The sequence below is a fragment of the Microcaecilia unicolor genome, chromosome 2 (genome assembly GCF_901765095.1).
Source record: "Microcaecilia unicolor chromosome 2, aMicUni1.1, whole genome shotgun sequence".
NCBI classification, from domain to species: domain Eukaryota; kingdom Metazoa; phylum Chordata; class Amphibia; order Gymnophiona; family Siphonopidae; genus Microcaecilia; species Microcaecilia unicolor.
The window spans coordinates 381,818,341-381,840,481 of NC_044032.1; the positions used below are offsets into that span (position 1 = coordinate 381,818,341).

The 22,141-nt window shown below is 45.2% G+C and overlaps 1 protein-coding gene across 1 annotated transcript; it reads right to left on the minus strand.

Annotated features, from left to right (window-relative positions):
- Positions 1 to 15,118: 15,118 nt before the first annotated feature.
- On the minus strand, positions 15,119 to 19,555 carry SOWAHB (sosondowah ankyrin repeat domain family member B). The gene has a single exon (XM_030190545.1). The coding sequence runs from the start codon at positions 19,436 to 19,438 to the stop codon at positions 17,474 to 17,476; it is 1,965 nt and encodes a 654-aa protein (XP_030046405.1). The 5' UTR covers positions 19,439 to 19,555; the 3' UTR covers positions 15,119 to 17,473.
- Positions 19,556 to 22,141: the final 2,586 nt, after the last annotated feature.

Here is a 22,141-nt window from a genome sequence, read left to right on the forward strand (position 1 = left end):
ATTATGACAGTTTCAATGAAAAGTTATGATGTATCTCATTGGACAAGAAAATAAACATAAGCTATAAAACACAAAGAGAAAGTTCTGGAAATGTCTGCTTAATCACAAATCAAAATGCTAATGTTACCATTTGAAAATAGGGATACATTTTATATCAGAATCAAAGATGCCAGCTGTACTCAAAAGAGAAACAGATTGCTGATTTATTCAAGAGGCATTTTTTTCAACCAGTATTCAAAAATATACCACATAGGTCCATGGTTAGTTTATACACCTACCCCTGAGACAATACCCGCTCAATTTGACCTGTGCTAATGTCATCAAAAGTTTCAATATTGATAGTATTATATACACAGATCATTTTTCAAATGGTGGGTATGATAACACAGGGATTATGTTTGAATATTTAGAGCCGCATTATTTTCCAAACCTAACCAATTAGAACTGCAGATGATAATTCTCCTAAATATAAGCCAGACAAAATGTATCCAACTAGATTCAGGCCTGCTATTTGTGTGAATGCAGTTCTGTGGGCAAATTTAGTCACTCCATACTGACAGGCTTCTCGATTGCCTCCAGAGCCACCTTTCTTCTAACCAGCTGAATTTACGAATAGTGCAGCCAAGTTCAGGGCTGCTGAGAGACTGAGCTGGGTCCCCCCCCCCCCCCCACTGCCGCCTCCCCCAATTGCTACTACTTTCGCCTCCCTCTCCTGCTCCCAGGCCACCGGAGCCGCAGTCCCCAGTCTCCACCTGCCTACCCTCAGCTCCGTTGACAGCCCCTTTCTGTGTGCCACTGGGCCCCCTGCATTAAAAAAAAAAATCTCTAAATCGGCAGCACAGCAGCAGCAGCAAGCAGCGCCTCACCTCTGTGTGAAAGCGGCAGATCGCCTCTCCTCGGGCCTTCCCTCACTGTGCCCCGCCCTCGCGGAAACAGAAAGTTACATTAGATGAGGGCGGGACACAGTGAGGGAAGGCCTGAGGTGATCTGCCGCTTTCACACAGACACGAGGTGCTGCGCTGCCAATTAGAGATTTTTTTTTTAATGCAGGGGGCCCAGTGGCAGACAGAGGGGGGCTGTCAACGGAACTGAGGGTAGGCAGGTGGAGACTGAGGACTGCAGCGCCGGCGGCCTGGGAGCAGGAGGAGAGAGACCCCGGCGCCGGGCCCCCCTTGGAGGCCCGGGCCCGGGGAATTTTGTTCCCCTGCCCCCCCTCCCCCGGCGGCCCTGGCCAAGTTACCCAGTTCTAAAAGCAAGATTTTAGGCCAGTCCAGGCTTCCTGGCACTTCTATCCTGGTGCATCATGGGAGCTGTAGCATGGATTTCAGTAGAAGATTATGGGACTATAAATACCACACCAAAAGTTTTCCCTGCAGGAACTGGGTAATTTGGCATCTCTGTGTAAATCGTTTGATTTCGGGGCCGTTTTACTATGCTGCGACAAGCACTAGCGCGTGCTTACTGCAGCAAAAAAGTGCTTACCATGGGGTGCTCTCAGATGCTTTCCACACACTAAAAAATACTTTATTTTGTAGCGCTGGGTCTGGGCAGAGAGTAGACGTGTTCTGCGCTAATCAGTTAGCACAGCTACACTGCCACGTGCTAACCGATTACTACCTACGAAATAGGTGATGATAGGGGCTCATGTGCTAATGACCACGTTAAAGGGAAAATTAGCGTGTGGCCATTAATAGAGAAAATAGGGTTTTCGGCTGTTTTACTGCTGCAGTAAAAATGGCCTCAGTGCGCAGAAAATACCTGCGTAAGGGCATGCCGAGGCCACCTTTTACCGCAGTTTGGTAAAAGGTCCCCTTTATTTTTATTCAGATAGGGCTAGATTCTATATATCATGCCTAAAAAAAAAATCGGCTGTGAAAAGAATACCCCTAGGCGTATTCTATAAACCGCACCTAATTTTAGGTGCAGTTTATAGAATACACCTAGGCATATTTTGTGGCGCAGTTTATAGAATACGCCTACTGGTGACTAAATGTAGACATGGCCAGTTATGCCAAGTGAAACTTGGTGTAAATTCCCATGCCTAATTAAGGCACAGAGCGGGCATTTTCTGTAACACTGCACATAAATTTTAGGAATGCCCATGTCCGGCCCATGCTCCTCCAATGACCACACCCACTTTTGGGGTCCACGTGGTAGAATTTACGTGCTCCAGTTTATAGAATACACATAGCAAGTTGTGTGTGTGAATTCTAAAAATTGCTTGTTAAGTAGCAAGTATCAGCGCTGATTGGCTTGTTAACCAATTAAGTTGCGTGTGCAAATCCAGAATACGACTGGATTCTGGCCCACACAACTCAAGTTGCACTAAATAGAATTTGGGGGATAATGTCTAAAGGTAGCCAGATAAACACTTGGGAAACCACTTCATAGAAAGCATTATCTTGACTTTAAATAGGTCATGCTCAGCATGTGAGAAAAACTGTAACATACTGGATAGATTGAATCTATTGAGGCCTGAAATTATTTAGAGTTGCCCCTTTTTTTATGAGGGCTGCCCAAGAAATAAACTCAGAGGTTCCATTGCAGAGCACACATGGGCCCCAGCATTTGGGGTTCAAATGGACAGTCTCATCAAAAAGGACATTATAGGAAAGATTATCTGTGGCATAAGTTGGTTAAACCTTGACAGTTAAAAATGGCCTCCCTCTGACTGGCTAAAATTAAGCAGCTAAGGAGCCCTTTTACTAAACCACATAAAGCATGAATTTGCTTAACCCAGGAAAAAAAGGCTTACCGCAAAAAATGTTAAAAGTGTTTTGGGGTAATTTGCCTGTCAGTGCACAGTAATTGCATGCTATTAATTTAAAAAAAAAATTGGGGGAGGCATGTTATGTGTGAGGAATGGGTATGGAAATGTTATGCAGTTTGCGCATTCACATTAGTGCATGCTAACTGGATAATGCTGACAATGCACGAGCACTTAGAGCGTCCTACAAAGGAGGCAGTAAATGCTCCCACATTAATATTTTTGCAAGTGTCCCCCCCCCCCCTACCCCTTCCCCTGCAGGAGTGGCCTAGTGGTTAGGGTGGTGGACTTTGGTCCTGGGGAACTGAGGAACTGAGTTCAATTCCCACTTCAGGCACAGGCAGCTCCTTGTGACTCTGGGCAAGTCACTTAACCCTCCATTGCCCCATGTAAGCCACATTGAGCCTGCCATGAGTGGGAAAGTGCAGGGTACAAATGTAACAAAAATAAATTAATGGAAAAAATTAGTGTGAAACCTGCAAAAAAGTATGTTTAAGATGGCCTCAATACTGCTGAATTAAAAATGGGCTTAGCTCATGCTAAGCCAAGATTGTGCCATATCTTAGTAAAAGGACTCTTAAATGTGCAAGGTGTGTAAATTTAGCCAAGTCAAATTATCTGAGAATCATTTACAGGATGTGTCACCACTGATATTTCACACTGAGCAGCTGAATTAAGCAGAAATCCACAGCTGCATAAGCAGCAGGCCTAAATCTAAACCAATTTATCCAACTAGATTGAGGAAATTTTTCAGTAAAAAACAAAAATCAGCTCTGCCAGAAAAAAATTGTGCAAGGATAATCCGTAAAAATTAAATGGTACTATTTGACGCTTTTGAATAACTGAAATTCTGCTTCGTCTGCTGACATCTGTTTGTAATCATCCACACAACGAGGCAGAAATAGCAACAGGGGTTGAAAAAACAAACCAAAAAAAGTGATATGAAAAAACTGACAAAATTGTTATAACCCCAGTCCTTTCTGTATACTGGCACTTCCAGTATTTCCAAACTATACTTGCCTATTTCAGCAGTCTGTAGCAGTTAGCTTTTCCTAACAACTGGGGGGTGCTAAACTCAACATCAATGGCACCTTCCTGGGCATAGGAAAGAAGTTTGACAAAAATGAGGATGCTGAAGCAGCCAGTGCAGCCAGAGCTGGCAAGTTACTTAACCCTCCATTGCCCCAGGTACAAATAAGGACCTGTATACAATATGTAAGCCGCATTGAGCCTGCCATGAGTGGGAAAGCGCGGGGTACAAATGTAACAAAAACAAAAAACAAGCACCTATGACAGCAATCTCATGATTCACAAGATGAGCAGAGCTTGCAGCACTGAGAAAGATGGCATCATACCATGCCAGGCACATTCCACTACTACTAATAATTTCTATAGTGCTACTAGACATGTGCAGCACTATACACATTATATACAGGTACTTTGTGTCCCTAGAGGGCTCACAATCTAAGTTTTGGTACCTGGGGCATTGGAGAGCTAAGTGACTTGCCCAAGATCACAAGGAGTCACAGAGGGAATCGAACCCAGGTTGCCAGAATCAAAGCCCACTACACTAACCATTAGGCCACTCCCCTTGCTTTCAGTTGGTTAGCGCAAATTAACCGTGCATACTATTTGCATATCATTATCTTTGAACGTTGCTCAGATCATTTTCTACACTGTTGTGCTATGGGGTTGTGCGTTGTGGGTATCGACCCACAAGATAGGTGCGAAGATGTGCCACAGCTTTACATCAGAGGTGGGGGTGAAGCCTTCAGGAAGTGCTGTTGGGTCACTGGATTTCATCAGAGGATCCTTCTCTGTGCTCCTATTGTTGGATTCTGCTGTGGGACCCCTCATTTCCTACTTACTCCACTGATCTATAGTATAAAATTTAAAGGATGATTCTATAACAGGGTGTCTAAGAAGAGGTTAAACAGAATATTAGCATAATTGGCTGAAAACACGTACAGTTAGGCATGACCACTTACACCAGCTAATGTAAATACACGTTTCGGTATTAGCCAGAATGTGCATATATTGTAGTATTTTATTTATTTATTTGTTACATTTGTACCCCACATTTTCCCACCTATTTGCAGGCTCAATGTGGCTTACATAATACTGTGAGGCGGTAGATTGTAAGCTCTCTTGAGCAGGGACTGTCCTTCCCCTTGTCTAAACTTGTACAGTGCTGCGTAACCCTGGCAGCGCTATAGAAATGCTAAGTAGTAGTAGTAGTAGTATCTACCTCCGGTGATGAAACAAATATACAGAGTAATGTTATAGTCAGTGAAATAAATATGTTACAGACACAGTAGGGAATCGTAGAGAAGAGGGGTTATATAGTGTTCACTGTAAGTTTTTGTTTGTTGTATTGCTGAGTTAAGCATTTAAGTTTGATCAGTAGGGTATGCCTTTTCAAATAAGTTGGTCTTTAATGATTTCCGGAAGCTGAGGTGGTCGTACGTTGCCTTTTCGGCTTTTGGTAGTGCATTCCAGAGTTGCGTACTTATATAGGAGAAGCTGGATCCATAAATTGATTTGTACTTAAGACCTTTGCAGCTAGGGTGGTGAAGATTTAAGTACGTTCGTGATGATCTAGTTGAGTTTCTGGTTGGCAGTTCTATGAGGTCAGACATATATCCCGGGACATCGCCATAGATAATCTTGTGGACCAGGGTGCAGAATTTAACTGCGTATTTGCACACTCTGCCCATGCAGAAGCCCAGTGGCAAAGTACTTGCTTGTCAATATTCTGTAAGAGATCACGATTAGCATACCATCATGGCTAATTAAGTTACACATGCTGTTACAGAAAACGGTTGGATTTCAGCGCGGATCTCTAGGAATGCTATTTAGAATCCGAGGGAGAGCACCCTTTACAGAATACTAGCTTAGCATGGCTCATCCCAGCGCCTAACTTTAGGTGCCATGGAGTGACACACAGCACTGAAAAGTAGGAAATGCTAACACTGGGCTCCTTGCCAGCCTCTACTCAGCTCTGTCACAGCTGTTCAAACCAGTCATAAATCCATCGACGTTAAGATTGAAATTAGTACAGCAAATGCTTAGATTTGGCTTTGTATCACAAACCATATTGCTGCACCTGCATAACAACCTTAACATCACTATCAATAAACTACACAATCGAAACCTGTACTTTGGTCCCTACCGGTAATCATGTATGCAAATCTGGGAAAACAGTATGCATGCAAGAACGTTGCAGAACCAGCAAAGCAGGCTTTTTGGAAAACTGAGATGCAAGGGTGGAATCAGTTACTTCTGCTGGGGAGTAATGAGGGCATTAACCAAAACGGAAATCTAATTCCTTTCTCTACAGGTTTCCCCAGCGATTTCTCCAAACATCACAGTCTGCAAAGGAATCCTACTGCTTTTAATATCAAATGGGCCATTTTCAACCCTGTTACTTTGACTCCACTGAACTATGATAAAATCAAAATATCTTTCACTGAAATGTATGATGTGATGCACAAAGAATTGTCCTCGAGGAGAAAAATAGATAGATCTGGTGCAAACAATTCTTATCCAATAATATTATGTTTTCATTTGTTTGAAGGCTTGTTTTTTTTATTTTTCAGTTAAAATAATTTTTGATACCTCCAGAGATACTGAAACATGTCAGTGTCTAGGCACAATATAATGCAGATTTTTAAGTACCAGTATTTTACATGTTGTTCTTCCTTTTGTTTAAAAAATATATTAAAAAAATCAGATTGACACCAACAAATGCAGTATCACAAACAGCACTGTACTGAAAGGGCATTAGGATGCAGTGGCGTACCGAGGGTGGGACGGTGGGGGGTGGTCCGCTTCGGGTGCATGCTGCTGGAAGGGTGCAGAAAGCAGCAGCATGACTGTTGGCTCAGCTGGTTCCCTGCTCCCTCTGCCCCAGAACAGGGGGGGGAGGGAGTACGCAGCGGCGATCTGCCCCAGGTGGCAGCTGACCAAGGATAATCACTGTTAGGATGGAGACATATGGGGCCTTATTCTATAAAGGTTATGCACCTAAATTTACACTCCTGGCTGATTTATAGCTCTCTGGTTATTCTACCCAACATGGGCCTTATTCTATAAAGGTTATGCTCCTAAATTTTTGCTCCCAAACTTACGCTCCTAAATTCTGAGTGTAAATCTATGCTCCTAATTTAGGGCCTCTTTTTACAAAGGCATGCTAGCATTTTTGGCGCACGCTAAAAATGAGTGTGTGCTAAACACTGAGATGCCGATTATAATCCTAGGTTTAGGAGCATAATTTTAGGAGCATAAATTTTAGGAGCATAAATTATTCTACTGTGGGTTTTCAGTATGCCAAACTCAGAATTACTGCCCGGCGCACGCGCTAGCCAGGCGGTAATACTGATTTGACACACGGTGCACATGCGTAGGTCCTTACGTGCCTTTGCAAAAGGGCCCCTTAGTGCATATTCAGCACTTAACTGGTTATGGGTTTCTGCATAGAGATAGGACTGGCTTTTATGCAGTCCCATTTATATGATTAACCTGACCGGTTAAGTGCTGGATATTGTCACTTAATCAGCCAAGTGCCGACTCCACCCCTGGAATGCCCCCAAAAGAGTCAGTTTTCAGTTTGGTGCTAACCGGTTAAGTGCTGCTGAAAATTACCACTTAGCTCCGAACAGGCAGTTTAAATTGCGTTGAATATTGACCCCTTATTTTGTAAATGCAACATAGATGCTGATGTACTTTATAAATCATCTCCCAGAAGCAGGCCCCAATAAGATGAAAATTCATATGCACAAATTTACACCTGTTCTGAAGATAGTATAAATGCATTCTATACACATCCCTGTCTCTTTTACTAAATACCAGGGCTTTTTTTGAGGGGGTACTTGGGGGTACTGAGTACCGGCACCTTTTCCACTGTCTGCTAAACTTGACCCATGGTTCTCGTATTTTAATGAAAGAGCTCAGGTTCTACATACACATTCTGCCTTGTCATAGATTCTATGACTGGTTGCAGGGGTCCTGGCTATTGTAGGGTGGGTCCCTCAATGATCACTCCACCCCTGAAGGGTGGCCTGGCATTTGAGTACCGGCGCCTTTTTTGCTAGACAAAATGCAGTGCTAAATACATATGCACATCACAGCTCTGTCTCTCTTTTAACTCAAATTACATCCCTGGGAAGGCTCATACATGGGGCCCTGTTTACTAAGCAGCATAGGCGCCGATTCTGTGGGTGCTGTGGGTGCTCAAGCACCCCCAATATTTTAACCCGCCCGGCTCAACAGTCCTCCGTCCTCACCTTCCTGCCGCTCAGAATTTAAAACTCATCTTACCTTGGTCCCGGGCAGTGAAAGGCGAGCAGGCTCAGCTTCAGCCTTCCCTTGTCTCTCAGCTCTGGTCCCGCCCTGATTTCCTGTTTCCGCGAAGGCGGGACCAGAGCTGAGAGAGAAGGGAAGGCTGAAGCCGAGCCTGCTCACCTTTCACTGCTGCCAGCCCAGCACCGAGGTAAGATGAGTTTTAAATTCTGGGTGGGAGGAAGACGAGGACTGAGGACTGTTGTGGGAGAGGAGGTTGGGATGAGGTTGGGACTGGCACTTGGAGAGGGGGGCCTGGAACTTGGAGGAGAGGGGTGCTGAAAAGGGGCAGGTGGTGTATGGGGCGAGTTACTGCACATGGAGGGGAGGTGAGAGAGGAGAAATCGCTGGACATGGGGGGGAGGGCAGGGGAGAGATGAGACTTGTTGGACATGGATGGATGGATGGAGGGAGAGGAGGGCAGGGGAGAGAGGAGAATTCGCTGGACATGGATGAGAGGAGAGGGGAGGGGAGAGAGGAGAACTGCTGGATATGAATGGGGGGAGGGGGAAAGAGGGGGGAGAGAGGGAGAGGGGAGAAGGGGGGAAAATGCACCACCTGTAAAACAAACAAAAAAAAAATTTCAGCACCCCCCAATCATTTTGAAAAGTTAGCTCCTATGCTCAGCAGTGCTGTAGGCACACTAATGTTTCTAGCGTGCGCTAAAAATTAGTGCACGCTAACACTAGAGACACACATAGAAATATAAGGATGTCTCTAGAATTAGCATGTGCTAATTTTTAGCACGCGCTAAAAACGCTAGCACACCTTAGTAAACAGAGCACATGGTTTGGTCAAAGTATGTATTTTGCTGCAGAGTTTTACACAGGGCCTCTTCCATGTGCAAAACATGCTTTACATGTGGAAGATCATATATAACATTACACTCTGTAAACCAACCAGGTCCAATTTTCCAAGGTTTTTTTCTCATTGCCTGTGTCTACCACAGCAAGGCCCTGTGGAAACAGAATGCCATTTGTTTCTGTGTTGGTCAATTTACTTTTTGAACTCATCTTACAAATAAATGCCAGCTCTTATTATAACCATCAAAATAAGGGTCTACATGCTGAAAATGTTACTAGAGAGTCACCAGGTTATGCACTTGGCCCCTCGGCTACATGGTAAGCTGTATCGTAGAAAAGCATTAACATCATATCTATGTCATTTGAATATTCTAATGCGTCTTATTAGATGTTTCATTGGTATCATTATATTATGTTGTTATCCACTTACCCACTTCTTAATCAACATAATTTTCGTATGAACCTTAATAGCAATAATTCTGAAATTCTTCTCCGTTAATATGATTGCCATAATATTCCTATGCACTTTATCTGTTATATATACTCTGATTCTCTATTCCATCAATGTGATTGTAGTTGTATTATATTGTAAGCCACATTGAGCCTGCAAATAGGTGGGAAAATGTGGGATATAAATGCAGCAAAATAAATAAATATTATGTGGCCATCGCATTATATCTCTCTTATTTGAATTTCAGTGCTGTTAAATGTGTATATTTTTGATACTGTTTCATAGTAGTTCTGTTATTAAGTTTTAATTTGCTGTTCTCACATTTACTTCATTTATTTTATTTATGTTTATATTTGGCCATTTTTACTACTGTTATGCTGTTAACAAAATTGTAAGTTTTATGCTAAACTGTACCTATTGTACACCACCTTGGGTGAATCTCTTTATAACAGCGGTTAATAAATCCCCAAAAAATATATGCCCTTCCTCTCTCAGTGAACTTCCTGGCAAATCCCCAAAGGGAAAGCATAATAATACTGCGCTTACGACACCATTTATAAAGGATTTTGTCCATCAACACAGTCAAAGCAAGAGGGCACATCAACTTGATTGACATGAAAGTTGATCCAGATGAAATGCTCACCAGCTCGGTGTGTAATACCAACATATAGCTTGAAACCATCTTTAAAAAAAGAAAGATGTATTTTTATTGTAAAAACATTCTTTTTGTCATAGCTTTGGGCTTTTGCCTGTGTTCCAACCTCACCAGGCAGAAATGAAATCAGTTTTCTTGGCACATACCAAACCTCAAAGTACCACTTTTTGGAACGTATACTGTTAAGATATTAGTGAGCTAGATCAGAAGGAAGAGGCTGGAGTTGGCCAACTCAAACACTTCTTTGATAAACAAGAGTCCTCTGTTTGTGTATCCTCGCTTCCCGTCTGAAAGTCCATATAATGTTCAATGAAAGTGAAGTATCCGAGGGCCTCAGCTCAGGAATGCAACATGAGCTAGAGACACGAAACAGCAGCAAGAAAGTCTCAAATATAAATAGCAAAGGGCAGAAAAGTACACAACAGTATATAAAAGTGAAATTTTGTTTAAGGAAAATAATACAGTACAAGGAGCTGTCTGTTGGATCAGGAAGTAGCTTCTCGATCCTGATTGGCAATATGCATGCAGTGTAACAATCACATTCAAAAGCCTTAAGAATTCACACATTGTTTTGCATGACATATTTCTACACAGGCATATTTACATGGGCTCACTCTCATTTCAGCTGATTCCAAGTGCAAGCTTTACCCAGTGGAAAGTTTTCAGCTTCCAAACTCTCTTCACTCTACATAAATGCACCATGATAAAGATCATATCGTAGTATTAATATAACACCCACTGCAAGGATTTTTATAGGGATGGGCAGCGAGAAAATGTTGGTTTTGTTTCATTCCCCATGTCGTTTATGGGACTTCTTATTTCTTTTTGTTTGGCCAGTTTGACATTCTCATATTTCCCAGAAATAGTACACACTAGGTGGAAAGAGGGTACACTCTTTTCCTGAGTTTGCACATGCAGGGCCGCCGAGAGGGGGGGGGGAAGGGTGGACAAAATTCCCTGGGCCCGGGCCTACAAGGGGGGCCCGACGCCGGGGTTAGTCCGCCGGCGCTGCAGACCCCGGTCTCACCTGCCTGCCTCCTCTGCTCCGGGCCCCCTGCATTCGAAGCGGCAGTCACAGGTTGCCTCCCTTCGGACCTTCCCTCCCTGTGTCCCGCCCTTGCGGAAACTGGAAGTTACATCAGACGAGGGATACAGGGAGGGAAGGCCAGAAGAGAGGCGATCTGCAACTGCCGCTTTGAATGCAGGGGGCCCGGAGCCATGGAGGCAGGCAGGTGAGACCGGGGCCTGCAGCGGCGGGGGGGGGGGGGGAGCGATGGGGGGTGGCAGCGGGGGGGGGGGGGGGCGGAGGTGGGGTGGCCTTGCCCCAGGCCCGGCCTAGTCTCTCGGCAGCCCTGTGCACATGCACAATGGTTTGAGCATACTTGGTGGTTCCAAAATAGGGATAGAATGTGCACTATTTCTGGAAACTGCGCACTATTATCGGCAAACAATAAAATATGAAATGTCATGTTTTTTCTGCTCATTTTCATTTGGTAGCATTAATCATTATTCATGATATAAAAATTGATTATGATTACACACTGCAGCATCTCCTGTCTCCTTCAAACATCTCTTCTGCTCTCTTCCACTTCCAACCTCTGTCCTCAGGGCAATCCGTCATCTTTCCCCCCCATCAGTGATTCAACATCACCCACCACCCTCGTTGCCAGTCTACCTTAAAGGTGGTCTTCTGTTGATCCTTGTCAGTGGCAGTGTTGCACATATGCAGCCTGATCTAAAGCTTTCCCTCTGACTTGTGCCGTCCATACAGAAACAGGAAGTGATGTTATAAGAGGCGGGATGGGCCAGAGGAAAAGCTTCACAGCAGGCCACAGGCAGCATATGTGCAATGCTACCACTTCTGGGGACCAATAGAGGACCACCCTTAAGGTAGACTTACGGGGGAAGGGGGGATTACGAAGGGGGCAGATGCTGAATCCTGGGTGGGGGGAGGGGAGTGAGCTGCAGACCTGTAAGCAGAACTGAAGGGGCTACTGGTGGAAGCTATGGCCAAGCATGTGTTGCTGTTCATGGGGGGTAGATGGGGGAGAGAAGAGAGAGAGAGAATGAATGGACCCCAGGAAAGAAAGGGAGATAATGGAGCTGGGGAAAGAAGAGAGGGAGGGAAAGTAGAGAAAGAGCGAGCTGTTGGATCTGGAGGTGGGAGGGAGGGAGATTAGACAAAGGGGGATGGGATTGGATATACCACCTTTCTGTGGTTACAATCAAAGCATTTGCATGTTCTATATAGCTACTTATTTTGTACCTGGGGGGGCAATGGAGAGCTAAGGGGGCCTTTTACTAAGTTGCAGTAAAAAGTGTCCTGTGCTAGTTTTGGATGCATGAAATTGGCGTGCGCTGGGCCATTTTTTACCGTGGAAAAGGCCTTTTTTTAATGGGACAGTAAATGGCTGAGCACTAATATTAAAAGTAGTGCATGGCTATTTATTGCCTGAGGCTTACCACCACCTAATTGTGATTAAAAATTTTAATCAAAATGCAGCCCTAGTAGCAACATGAAATGACACAAGATATGTCATTGACATTTCCTATGTGGATGAAAATGACGGCCCACCCTTAAATTTTTGCAGCTGAAAGATTTCACTTGAAACTGAAGTTTCCTATGGCTGGACCTTGAGACCCTAAGCCAGCTTTAGTTTTCAGGCTAATATATTTGTATATAGTTGACTAATTTGGGGTGCACACCAGTGGTGTCTGGGGTGCATTTATTTATTTATTACATTTGTATCCCACATTTTCCCACCTATTTGTAAGCTCAATGTGGCTTACATAGTACTGGAGAGGCGTTACAGACTCCGGTGTAAACAAATACAAAGTGATGTTGTGGTAAAGATAAAGTTCGTGTGGCACAGCCACACTAGGGAGTCGTACAACGGAAGACTTGTGTTATGTCCATTACGTTCTTTAGTTTTGTTGTGTTGCAAAGATCAGGCATTTATGTTGGATCGGTAGGGTATGCCTTTTTAAACAGGTTAGTTTTTAGTGATTTCCAGAAGTTTAGGTGGTCATACGTCGTTTTCAAGGCTTTTGGTAATGTGTTCCACTGTTGTGTGCTTTTGTAGGAAAGACTAGATGCGTAAGTTGTTTTGTATTTAAGTCCTTTGCAACTTGGGTAGTGCAGATTTAGATAAGATTGTGTTGATTCGGATGTATTTCTAATTGGTAAGTCGATCAAGTCTGTCATGTAACTCGGGGCTTCTCTGTAGATGATTTTGTGAACCTATATATATAAATATATATATATATATATAATCTCCTGCAAATACTGCAAACAATGCAAACTCACTGGAAATGTCCACCAGATTTGTAAAGGCAGATCTGGAGAAAATTTGACAGACCTTCAAAAAACATGGAGCAAATTCAAAACATTCAAAGCAAACCCACAAGCTCTCAAATTCTAGAGCAACTGTTCTGAAAATCCAAATGACATTTTATGGATTTCTTCTAAAAAGGGTTATCCACCCAGTCCAAATTTGAACCTTTCAAATTTCTCCAGGTTTGTTGAATTATTCAACAAATCTGTTTTGAAGAGGTTGGCACACTTTTACCAGCACAAGTCTTCTTTCTGCACCACCAAACCAAAGAAAAAGTTGGCTATTAGGGGCACCTTTACAAAACGGCGGTAAGCCCAATGTGGGCTTATCGCACCAATATGGAGCTACTGTTGGCCCAACGTGGGCACTGGTGGTAGCTCCAGCCCTAGTTTCCCGCACTAGGGAAACTAGGGCACTATTTTCTAGAATGGCAGTTAATCAGACAGTACCACATGCTACCCAGTTACCACCAGGTTATCATGGGAGCCTTTACCACCACCTTAACGGGTGGCGATAAGTGCTCCCCCTCGCATGGTCACGCCGTAAGAGTAATCTTACCACACGGCCGTGGCTATTTTCAGCCTTTTTTACCCACTGCGATAAAAAGGGCCGCAACGTATGGCAAAAATGGCCCCCCCGGCGTTAGTGCAGGGCCCTTTTTACCGTGGCTTAGTTAAAGGATCCCCAAGAGCAGCAGACTGTTACTTACCAGAGAAAATCAAATGGGCACCCTAAGAACTGCCCCAGGGACCTCCTACACAACTTTCGATGTGTAATTCCATTAGTGAGTAGACAAAAGCTACACTGTATATGCAAGTATGACTGATCTGGGTGGTTACTAGCATCTCTATTTATATTATGTCGTTAAATTGCAGTAGGATTGTGAAAAATTACAAGAGGACCTTACGAGACTGGGAGACTGGGCGGCTAAATGGCAGATGATGTTTAATGTGAGCAAGTGCAAGGTGATGCATATGGGAAAAAAGAACCCGAATTATAGCTACATCATGCAAGGTTCCATGTTGGGAGTCACGGACAAAGAAAGGGATCTAGGTGTCGTCGTTGATGATATGTTGAAACCTTATGCTAAGTGTGCTGCTGCGGCTAAGAAAGCAAATAGAATGTTAGGTATTATTAGGAAAAGAATGGAAAACAAAAATGAGGATGTTATAATGCCTTTGTATCGCTCCACGGTGCGACCGCAACTCGAATATTGTGTTCAATTCTGGTCACCGCTTCTCAAAAAAGATATAGTGGAATTAGAAAAGGTGCAGAGAAGGGCGACAAAAATGATAAAGGGGATGGGACGACTTCCCTATGAGGAAGGGCTAAAGCGGCTAGGGCTCTTCAGTTTGGAGAAAAGGCAGCTGAGGGGAGATATGATAGAGGTCTATAAAATAATGAGTGGAGTGGAACGGGTAGATGTGAAGCGTCTGTTCACGCTTTCCAAAAATACTAGGACTAGGGGGCATGCGATGAAGCTACAATGTAGTACATTTAAAACGAATCAGAGAAAATTTTCTTCACTCAACGTGTAATTAAACTCTGGAATTCATTGCCAGAGAATGTGGTAAACGCGGTTAGCTTAGCGGAGTTTTAAAAAAGTTTGGACGGCTTCCTGAAGGAAAAGTCCATAGACCGTTATTAAATGGACTTGGGAAAAATCCACTATTTCTGGGATAAGCAGTATAAAATGTTTTGTACATTTTTGGGATCTTGCCGGGTATTTGTGACCTGGATTGGCACTGTTGGAAACAGAATGCTGGGTTCGATGGATCTTTGGTCTTTACCAGTATGGCAATACTTATGTACTTATATGTCATTGTGGCATCACACAAGCTGCAGTAGCATTATTACATGGTTTCTGGCTGGAAATAGCCCAAAGTCTACTATGAATCTGGTGTGCATACTGTCAAGAGTCATGGCAATTGGTCTAGTGCAGGGGTCCAGTCCTCGGGGTCCCCAATGCAGCCTGGTTTTCAGGATTCCCACAATAAATATGTATGACATCTATTTGCATACAACGGAAGCAGTGTATGCAAATAGCTCTCACACATCTTGAAAACTAGGCTGGTTGTGGACCTTGTGGACTGGGTTTTGAGGACCCCCCTGGTCTGGTGGATATCAGAAGTGATATTTAGTAAAAACTCCAGTGGGAGTGGTCTAGCGATCAGAGCTGCAGGTTGAGAACCAGCAAAGCTAGTGTTCAAATCCTGATTCCCCCATCCTGGGCAAACCAGGTCACTTTCCCCCAGTTACAATTTAAATGTGAGCCCTCTGAAGCAGGAATCTGCCAGCTGTACCTGAATATATGACTTGCCCTGAAGTCAGATTTAGAAAAAGGCAAATAATTAAATCTAAACTCCACATTCAACAAAATAGTTACGTTATGCAACAGCGGCTGCGGCATTAGGGGATTTTTTCACCAGTAAAAGACTGAAGGGCAAAAGCCAGAAAGCATGGTCACATGCTTCTGTCAGTGACTAAACAATCATATGATCACAATTCTCTCTTCTACTAAAGGGTCTAGTTAAAGAAACATTTTGAAACAATTAAATCAATTTAATGTACATGAGCCTCTCAATTAATGTGTGTTAAGTTGATAAAAAATGTGCATTAAAGAATTTAACCAAAAAATGCTTGAAAATCAGGGTGGGGGGGGGGGGGGGGGAACAAACCAAAACAAAAATGAACAAAATCTTTTCTCATATGCACATCCATAGTACACACAGAAATGCTGGACACTTGACAGCACACACAGAAGAACAATTTCTGTATCCTAAGTCTGACCCTTGGGAGCGGAATTTCCAATTATCAAAGATTCCACTTGACACTGAACAATTTTCCAAACCAGATTCATAATTCAACCACCCATTAAAGATGTTTGAATATCCCCTTATCTCCGCACACCACACGCTGCGCTGCATCTCATGGTGAGCATATGTATTGGATGTAGCAGTGAGCTCGCAGGTAAAGGAATGTACAATTGTTCTTTGGAAGGTAACTGAAATCTGAACGGTTTGGAAAACTAAGTGAATGTTACAGCATCTAAGGCTGAAGTTTTGACGACTGGCAACACCGCTCACAAGTTTCAAACTTGTTCAGATTCATACATTGTTCTGTATGTCCTTCTTAGAAGATGAGACTGTGCTCTCTTCATTGGCAGGGTACCATGACACCTAGCTCTGCAATAACATTAGATTCACATTCCTTCATTATCGATGGCTTATTTTTTATTAGTTCAACTCTCTCTACATGCAATGACCAGTACTCACTCCCTCCACCCTCTGCTCCATATTCTAGGGATGTGCACCACCACAAAAAAACTTTGCTTAATCTTAATTTTAAACAAAGTTTTGCTGGTTATTTTTGGGGGGAGGGTCTCTTTCTTTTTTTTTTAATCACACAATTGTGATGTTTGCATGCACTGTATACATGTGAGAATTTTTTTTTTGCATGCGTAAATTGATTGTACACCTGTTAATTCATAGGTATACACAAGCAATTTGGGCACACACTTTATAAAGTTTTAGGTGCCCATATGAACTGAATGCTCTCTCATGAATGCACATCCCTACCGCCTTTCTGCAAGAAGAGACTTTCACCAATGAGGGGGAAGGGCTGCACAAAGAAGACAACAGGTAGTTACAGACAGCATTTTAAGGCAGCAGTGGGTGGAACACCCATTCACCAGAAATTAGACAAACCAGAGAGATACAAGGGAGCTGAATCACTGAGAAGCCTGAAAAAAAAAAGGCTGGCTGGCCCCAGAACACCCATCTGGAGTTTCCCCTGTTTAACTTACCAGGTCCCTATCAACTGGATGCTTTTCAGGTGGCGTCAGGCAGCTGCTGTAGGGGAACACAGGATGAAACTGAAAGCCCACTGGATATTGGGAGTTTCCCCCAGTTGCCAGATAACTTGCTAGGACCCTATTTCCACCCTCTTTCCCCCTCAAGGGGGCCCTGCTGGTTCAGCTTCAGCTCTCTTTTTAGAAGGCAAATACTCTTTCAGGCCTCAGAGAAGGAGGTGTTGCTTCAAATCAGTTTCCATACAATCCAGAAACTCCAGCTTCTATATCTAGGTAGTAAAAATAAGAATTATTGCATTTCCCCCTCATTTTTAATCACTATGGACTTCACGCTCCATGAGTACAGACAGGTTATTTAATTGGTTGGCTAATTTCCACTTGAGGTGCTGTGGTTTCAGTAAGGCGGCCAGGGAAGCCTTCCTGTTCAGGTGACCGGACCCCTGTTGGCTCTTTCCCTTTCGGGTAGGAGAGGTACTCCTAGTTAACTCTCGTACAGGAAAGATGGTTTTCCCTCTGGGCGCTCCCAGCAGCTGCCACACTTCCCCGGAGGTGCTGCTGCCACTTAAGTACTGCCAAGCCTTCTTGCCACTGTTGTCGCGCACATCCACCCTGACTTTGATTTTCTGTACCAGCACCTTCATCACTTTTTGGTGCCCATGGATAGCAGCAAGATGCAGTGGGGTATAACCACCGTTGGACTTTGCATTCACATCCAGGGCTACACCAGCTTTCCAAGCCCCAGTCACCAGATCCTGCAGCATGCGGTTGTCCCCATGCTTGGCCACCCAATGCAAGGCGGTGTAGCCAGAAATGAAGTCCCTCCGTACAGCCAGCTGGGGTTCTTCCAGGAAGAGGGTGTAGACCTGCAGCCAAGAGCCTGAGGCCAGTCTGACCATCCAATCATGTTCCTTTGCTTCCAAGGGCACCGACAACAAGCCCTGAGGATGCGATGATGTCCTCGGGTCCACTTGAACCTGTTCTTTCCAAACACAAAGGCTCGGCCCTGGCCTGTTACTGGACAAGTCACGGTTTGAACTGAAACGTCTGCTGTCCACAGGCTTGAGTATGATAGGTGCTTCTATAGCCGGGACCAGAGCAAATGTGGGCACCACCTGAGATCCCTTTCTGGAGTGGGATGGACGACGTTTGTTCTTCTTTCTGTGATCTTTCTTGTTAAGGTCATCCTCTGAGGATGAAGCTTTGTCTTGTAAACTTGAAGCTTTCCGGTGCCGCTGGGATTTGCGAGCTCTGGGCAATGCCACACTTTCCTGCCCTGTGTACAAGGAATTGGTTGGGTCAGTATTCGAAGGGATGACATTTACACTCTCATGACTAGGGAGTGGGTTGCTGATGTGTTTCTCCTGGTTCTGCCTTGGCTGTGGGCACACTAGCTTGCTGGCTCTGCTTGGCCCAGACTCCCTTTTGGATGGGGGTTTGTCCTGAAGGTGATCCCCGCTGCTTCCCTCCTCACTGTCACTGCCCTCGCTTTCACAGGTTGCCTGCTCCACAAAGTCTTCCATATCCTGCAGGGAAAGCTGGCACCTAATGCTTTTGAATACAGGCACCTCTTTCATCCATGCCTCCTGATCTGTAACTCCGTGGTTGTGTGCTGGCGGAAGACAGTTCGACAGCCAGTGTGCAGTCTGGAGCAGTTGTGATTGGAGAGGAATAGGCTGGGCAGGAGCAGGTGGGCATGGGGCATCCTGAGACTTGGTGGCTAAAGGGACCAGGTCACTGCCTCTTCTGGGCAATTCCGATCGTGCAGGGTGGAACTGTGTTGCTGCCTCTGCTGACTGCCCTCCCCCTCCTCCTCCACCTCTGGGAGGCTCTGAAAGTCCATGATTTTGCCAGTGATAAGCCTGGCCAGGGTCAGCATTGGAAGGTACCTCCTTCTGGCGGGTCGTACAATCTTGGATAGGCTGCCTCTCCGGCTCCTCTCCCGCCACCGTCTGGCTCAGAGGCCGCAGCTCCTCTCCCAACAGGTCCAGGTAGCGGCTCTTCAGCACCACATAGGTGGTGGTGGCGGCGGCGGTGGCCCCCTCATGCTCCTGCCGCACCACGGCCACGGAGTTGACGAAGCGCTTGAACTTTTCCCGGCGCTGCAGCCGCTGTTCCGGACTGGCACCAGAGTCCCTTAGGAAACAGCCAAAGTGGCGCAGGAGGGCGGCATTGGGCACCTTCCCCCCTGCCTGGCAGAGGAAATCCAGCACCTCCTCTTGGCTCAGCTCCCGGGCCATGCAGGGGAGGGCAGAGAAGCTCCCTGGATAGTCAGGCATCCAGCAAGTGAAGATAATAGCAATCAGTTCGGGGGAAACAGAAAAGCTCCCTTCACATTTGCCTGCCCTTGCCCTGTGTTCAGGCTTCTCTTAAATGCATAGTGAAGGTGAGAGAGGCAGGTGAAGCTTCTCCTGCCCTGACTTGTGCCGAGTCTCAGCTCCACCTATCACACTTGGGGCACTGCTTGCCCTCCTCACCCTCTCTCTCCTTGGTTGGGAGCCGAGGCAGGCAGAGCCAGGGAAGGTGTGCCAATGCCAATGGAGGGAAAGGGAGGAGCAGCTGGCTCCGGAAAGCAACTCCTACCGCAGGGAGGTTTCCTCTCTTCTTTTTTTAGCTCTTGCTTCTTGTACCCAAAGGAATGCAGTTGAAAGCGCAGGTTAGAAAAGCAAACAAATAAACGTGCCTGGCTCTGCCTCCTCCTCCTCTCCCCACCCCTCCCTTTACCAATTCAGCCCTGAAGGCAAAGCTCAAGTCATTGTGCTTTTCTCACTTTGCTGTCAGAAGAGCCTTGTGGAGAAATTTCGGCTTTGAAAGCTGAATAAAGTGATAGGAAACGTCCTCCCCACATAGCTGGCTGCCAAGGATGTTCTGTCTGAAAATTCCAGTAGGATTATAGATCACACCTAAAAATGAGCAAAGTATTGTAGTTTCCATGTTAGCCCACTTGAACGTGAGGGAAAAGGGGTCGGTTGAGTGTTTTGTCTTTCACTGAACTAAAATACAGCTGTGACTAACTTTCCACACTTATCAACTTGCTAACCCGCCCCTTATTTGTACGAAAAGAAAATTGAACCCCTTAAGACACTTACAGACAGTGTGTTTTTTTGTAGTGAAAAAGGTGCCGGTACTCAAATGCCAGGCCACCCTTCAGGGATGGGGCAATCACTGAGGGATCCACCCCCACAATAGCCAGGCCCCCTGCAACATGTCACAGAACCTATGACAAGGCAGAATTTGTGTGTAGAGCCTGAGCTCTGTCATTAAAACCTGGGGTCCATGGGTTAATTTTAGCAGACAATGGAAAAGGTGCCGGTACTCAGTACCCCCTCAAAAAAAGCCCTGCTACAGATATGTTTTTGGCTGTGATGTCATAGGAGTCCAGCAGTTGAATGTTTTAGTCTAATGTTTAAGTGTGTGTTGTGTCTCTCGCATTGAAAAGAGCCATAGCTGCAGTTCTGTGTTCTTACTTAAATATTTATTGTTTTCACACCACTTTAAGCCCTGCATGTGGTTGCAAGACCTCTGCTGGAAAGGTTAAATGACAAACTGAAGGCCACACAAGGGGGTGAGAGGGGGAGGACTCCAGGGGTCACAGCTCTGTGCTGTAACTGCCACACCACACTGACAAACAGAACAAGTTTTATTCTATTTCAGCGGTTTAACTGCATAAAATATTCAGTGTTATCCTCATAATAGCTTAAAAAAATTGGAATTTGTAGAATTTAGCAGTTTTATGGTTAGGACGTATTTAACCCTTTCTAGAATTAGCAGCATCACTAGAAGTTTCAGTTGCCTGAGGTAAAACAGAAGGCTGTGACACGTTGATTTGCTTCCTGGGGACAATAAGTACATACATAAGCACATAAGTATTGCCACACTGGGACAGACTAAAGGTCCATCAAGCCCAGCATCCTGTTTCCAACAGTGGCCAATCTAGGTCACAAATACCTGGCAAGATCCCAAAAACGCTCAATACATTTTATGCTGCTTATCCCAGAAATAAGCAGTGGATTTTCCCCAAGTCAATTTAATAATGGTCTAAGGACTTTTCCTTTTTAGGAAGCCGGCCAGACCCTTTTTAAACCCTGCTAAGCTAGCCGCCCTTACCACATTCTCTGGCAACGAATTCCATGTTAAAGAGATCACAGTTACTGGAGGGCAAAATCAGTGCCTTATGAGAGGCTGTTAACGGTGCTGAAGGTTCCAAGAAGATGACTTTGCGCCCTGTTTACAAAGGCGCTCTAGCGTTTTTAGTGTGCGTTAAAAATTAGTGCACGCTAACAGTGGCATTCCAAGGGGTGCTGACACCCGGGGCGGATCGCCGATGCGCCCCGCCCCCCCCGGGTGCAGCGCCCCCCCCCCCCATGCAGTGCGACCCCCCCCGGCGAAGGGACACCCCCCCACCCTGGTGAAAGAACCCCCCCCCCCCCGGGTGCACACCGCTGGGGGGGTGCCACGCACCGGTCAGCGTCGTTGGTTTCCATGCTCCCTCTGCCCCGGAATAGGTGTTCCGGGGCAGAGGGAGCATGGAAACCAACGATGCTGACCGGCGCGCGGCACCCCCCCCCCCAACGGCATGCACCCGGGGCGGACCGCCCCCACCGCTTCCCTCCTTGGTACGCCACTGCACGCTAACCATGTAGACACCAATAAGAATATTATGGGCATCTATACAGTTAGCGCACGCTAATTTGAAGTGCAAGCTAAAAACATTAGCACACCTTTGTAAACAGGGCCCATAGTCTCTAATTGGCAGCCTGAATTTCACCAGCTAATGATACCAATGGGTAGAGCCTTTGTCCAGTCAGTATTGGTTTTGATGAATCATGAGGTGTATGAGAAAGGTTATGACTTTTGGAGCTTTTCGACCATACAGCACTGTGGCAAGGTGAAACAGTGTATAATGATCAGTTAGAATTATTCACAGATGCCATGGGGGAGGATTAAGGGCATACAGTGACACCTTGGTTTTTATCGATAAT

Coding starts and splice junctions, on each gene's coding strand:
- SOWAHB (XM_030190545.1), bottom strand. CDS start 19,438: ATGCCTGACTATCCAGGGAGCTTCTCTGCCCTCCCCTGCATGGCCCGG.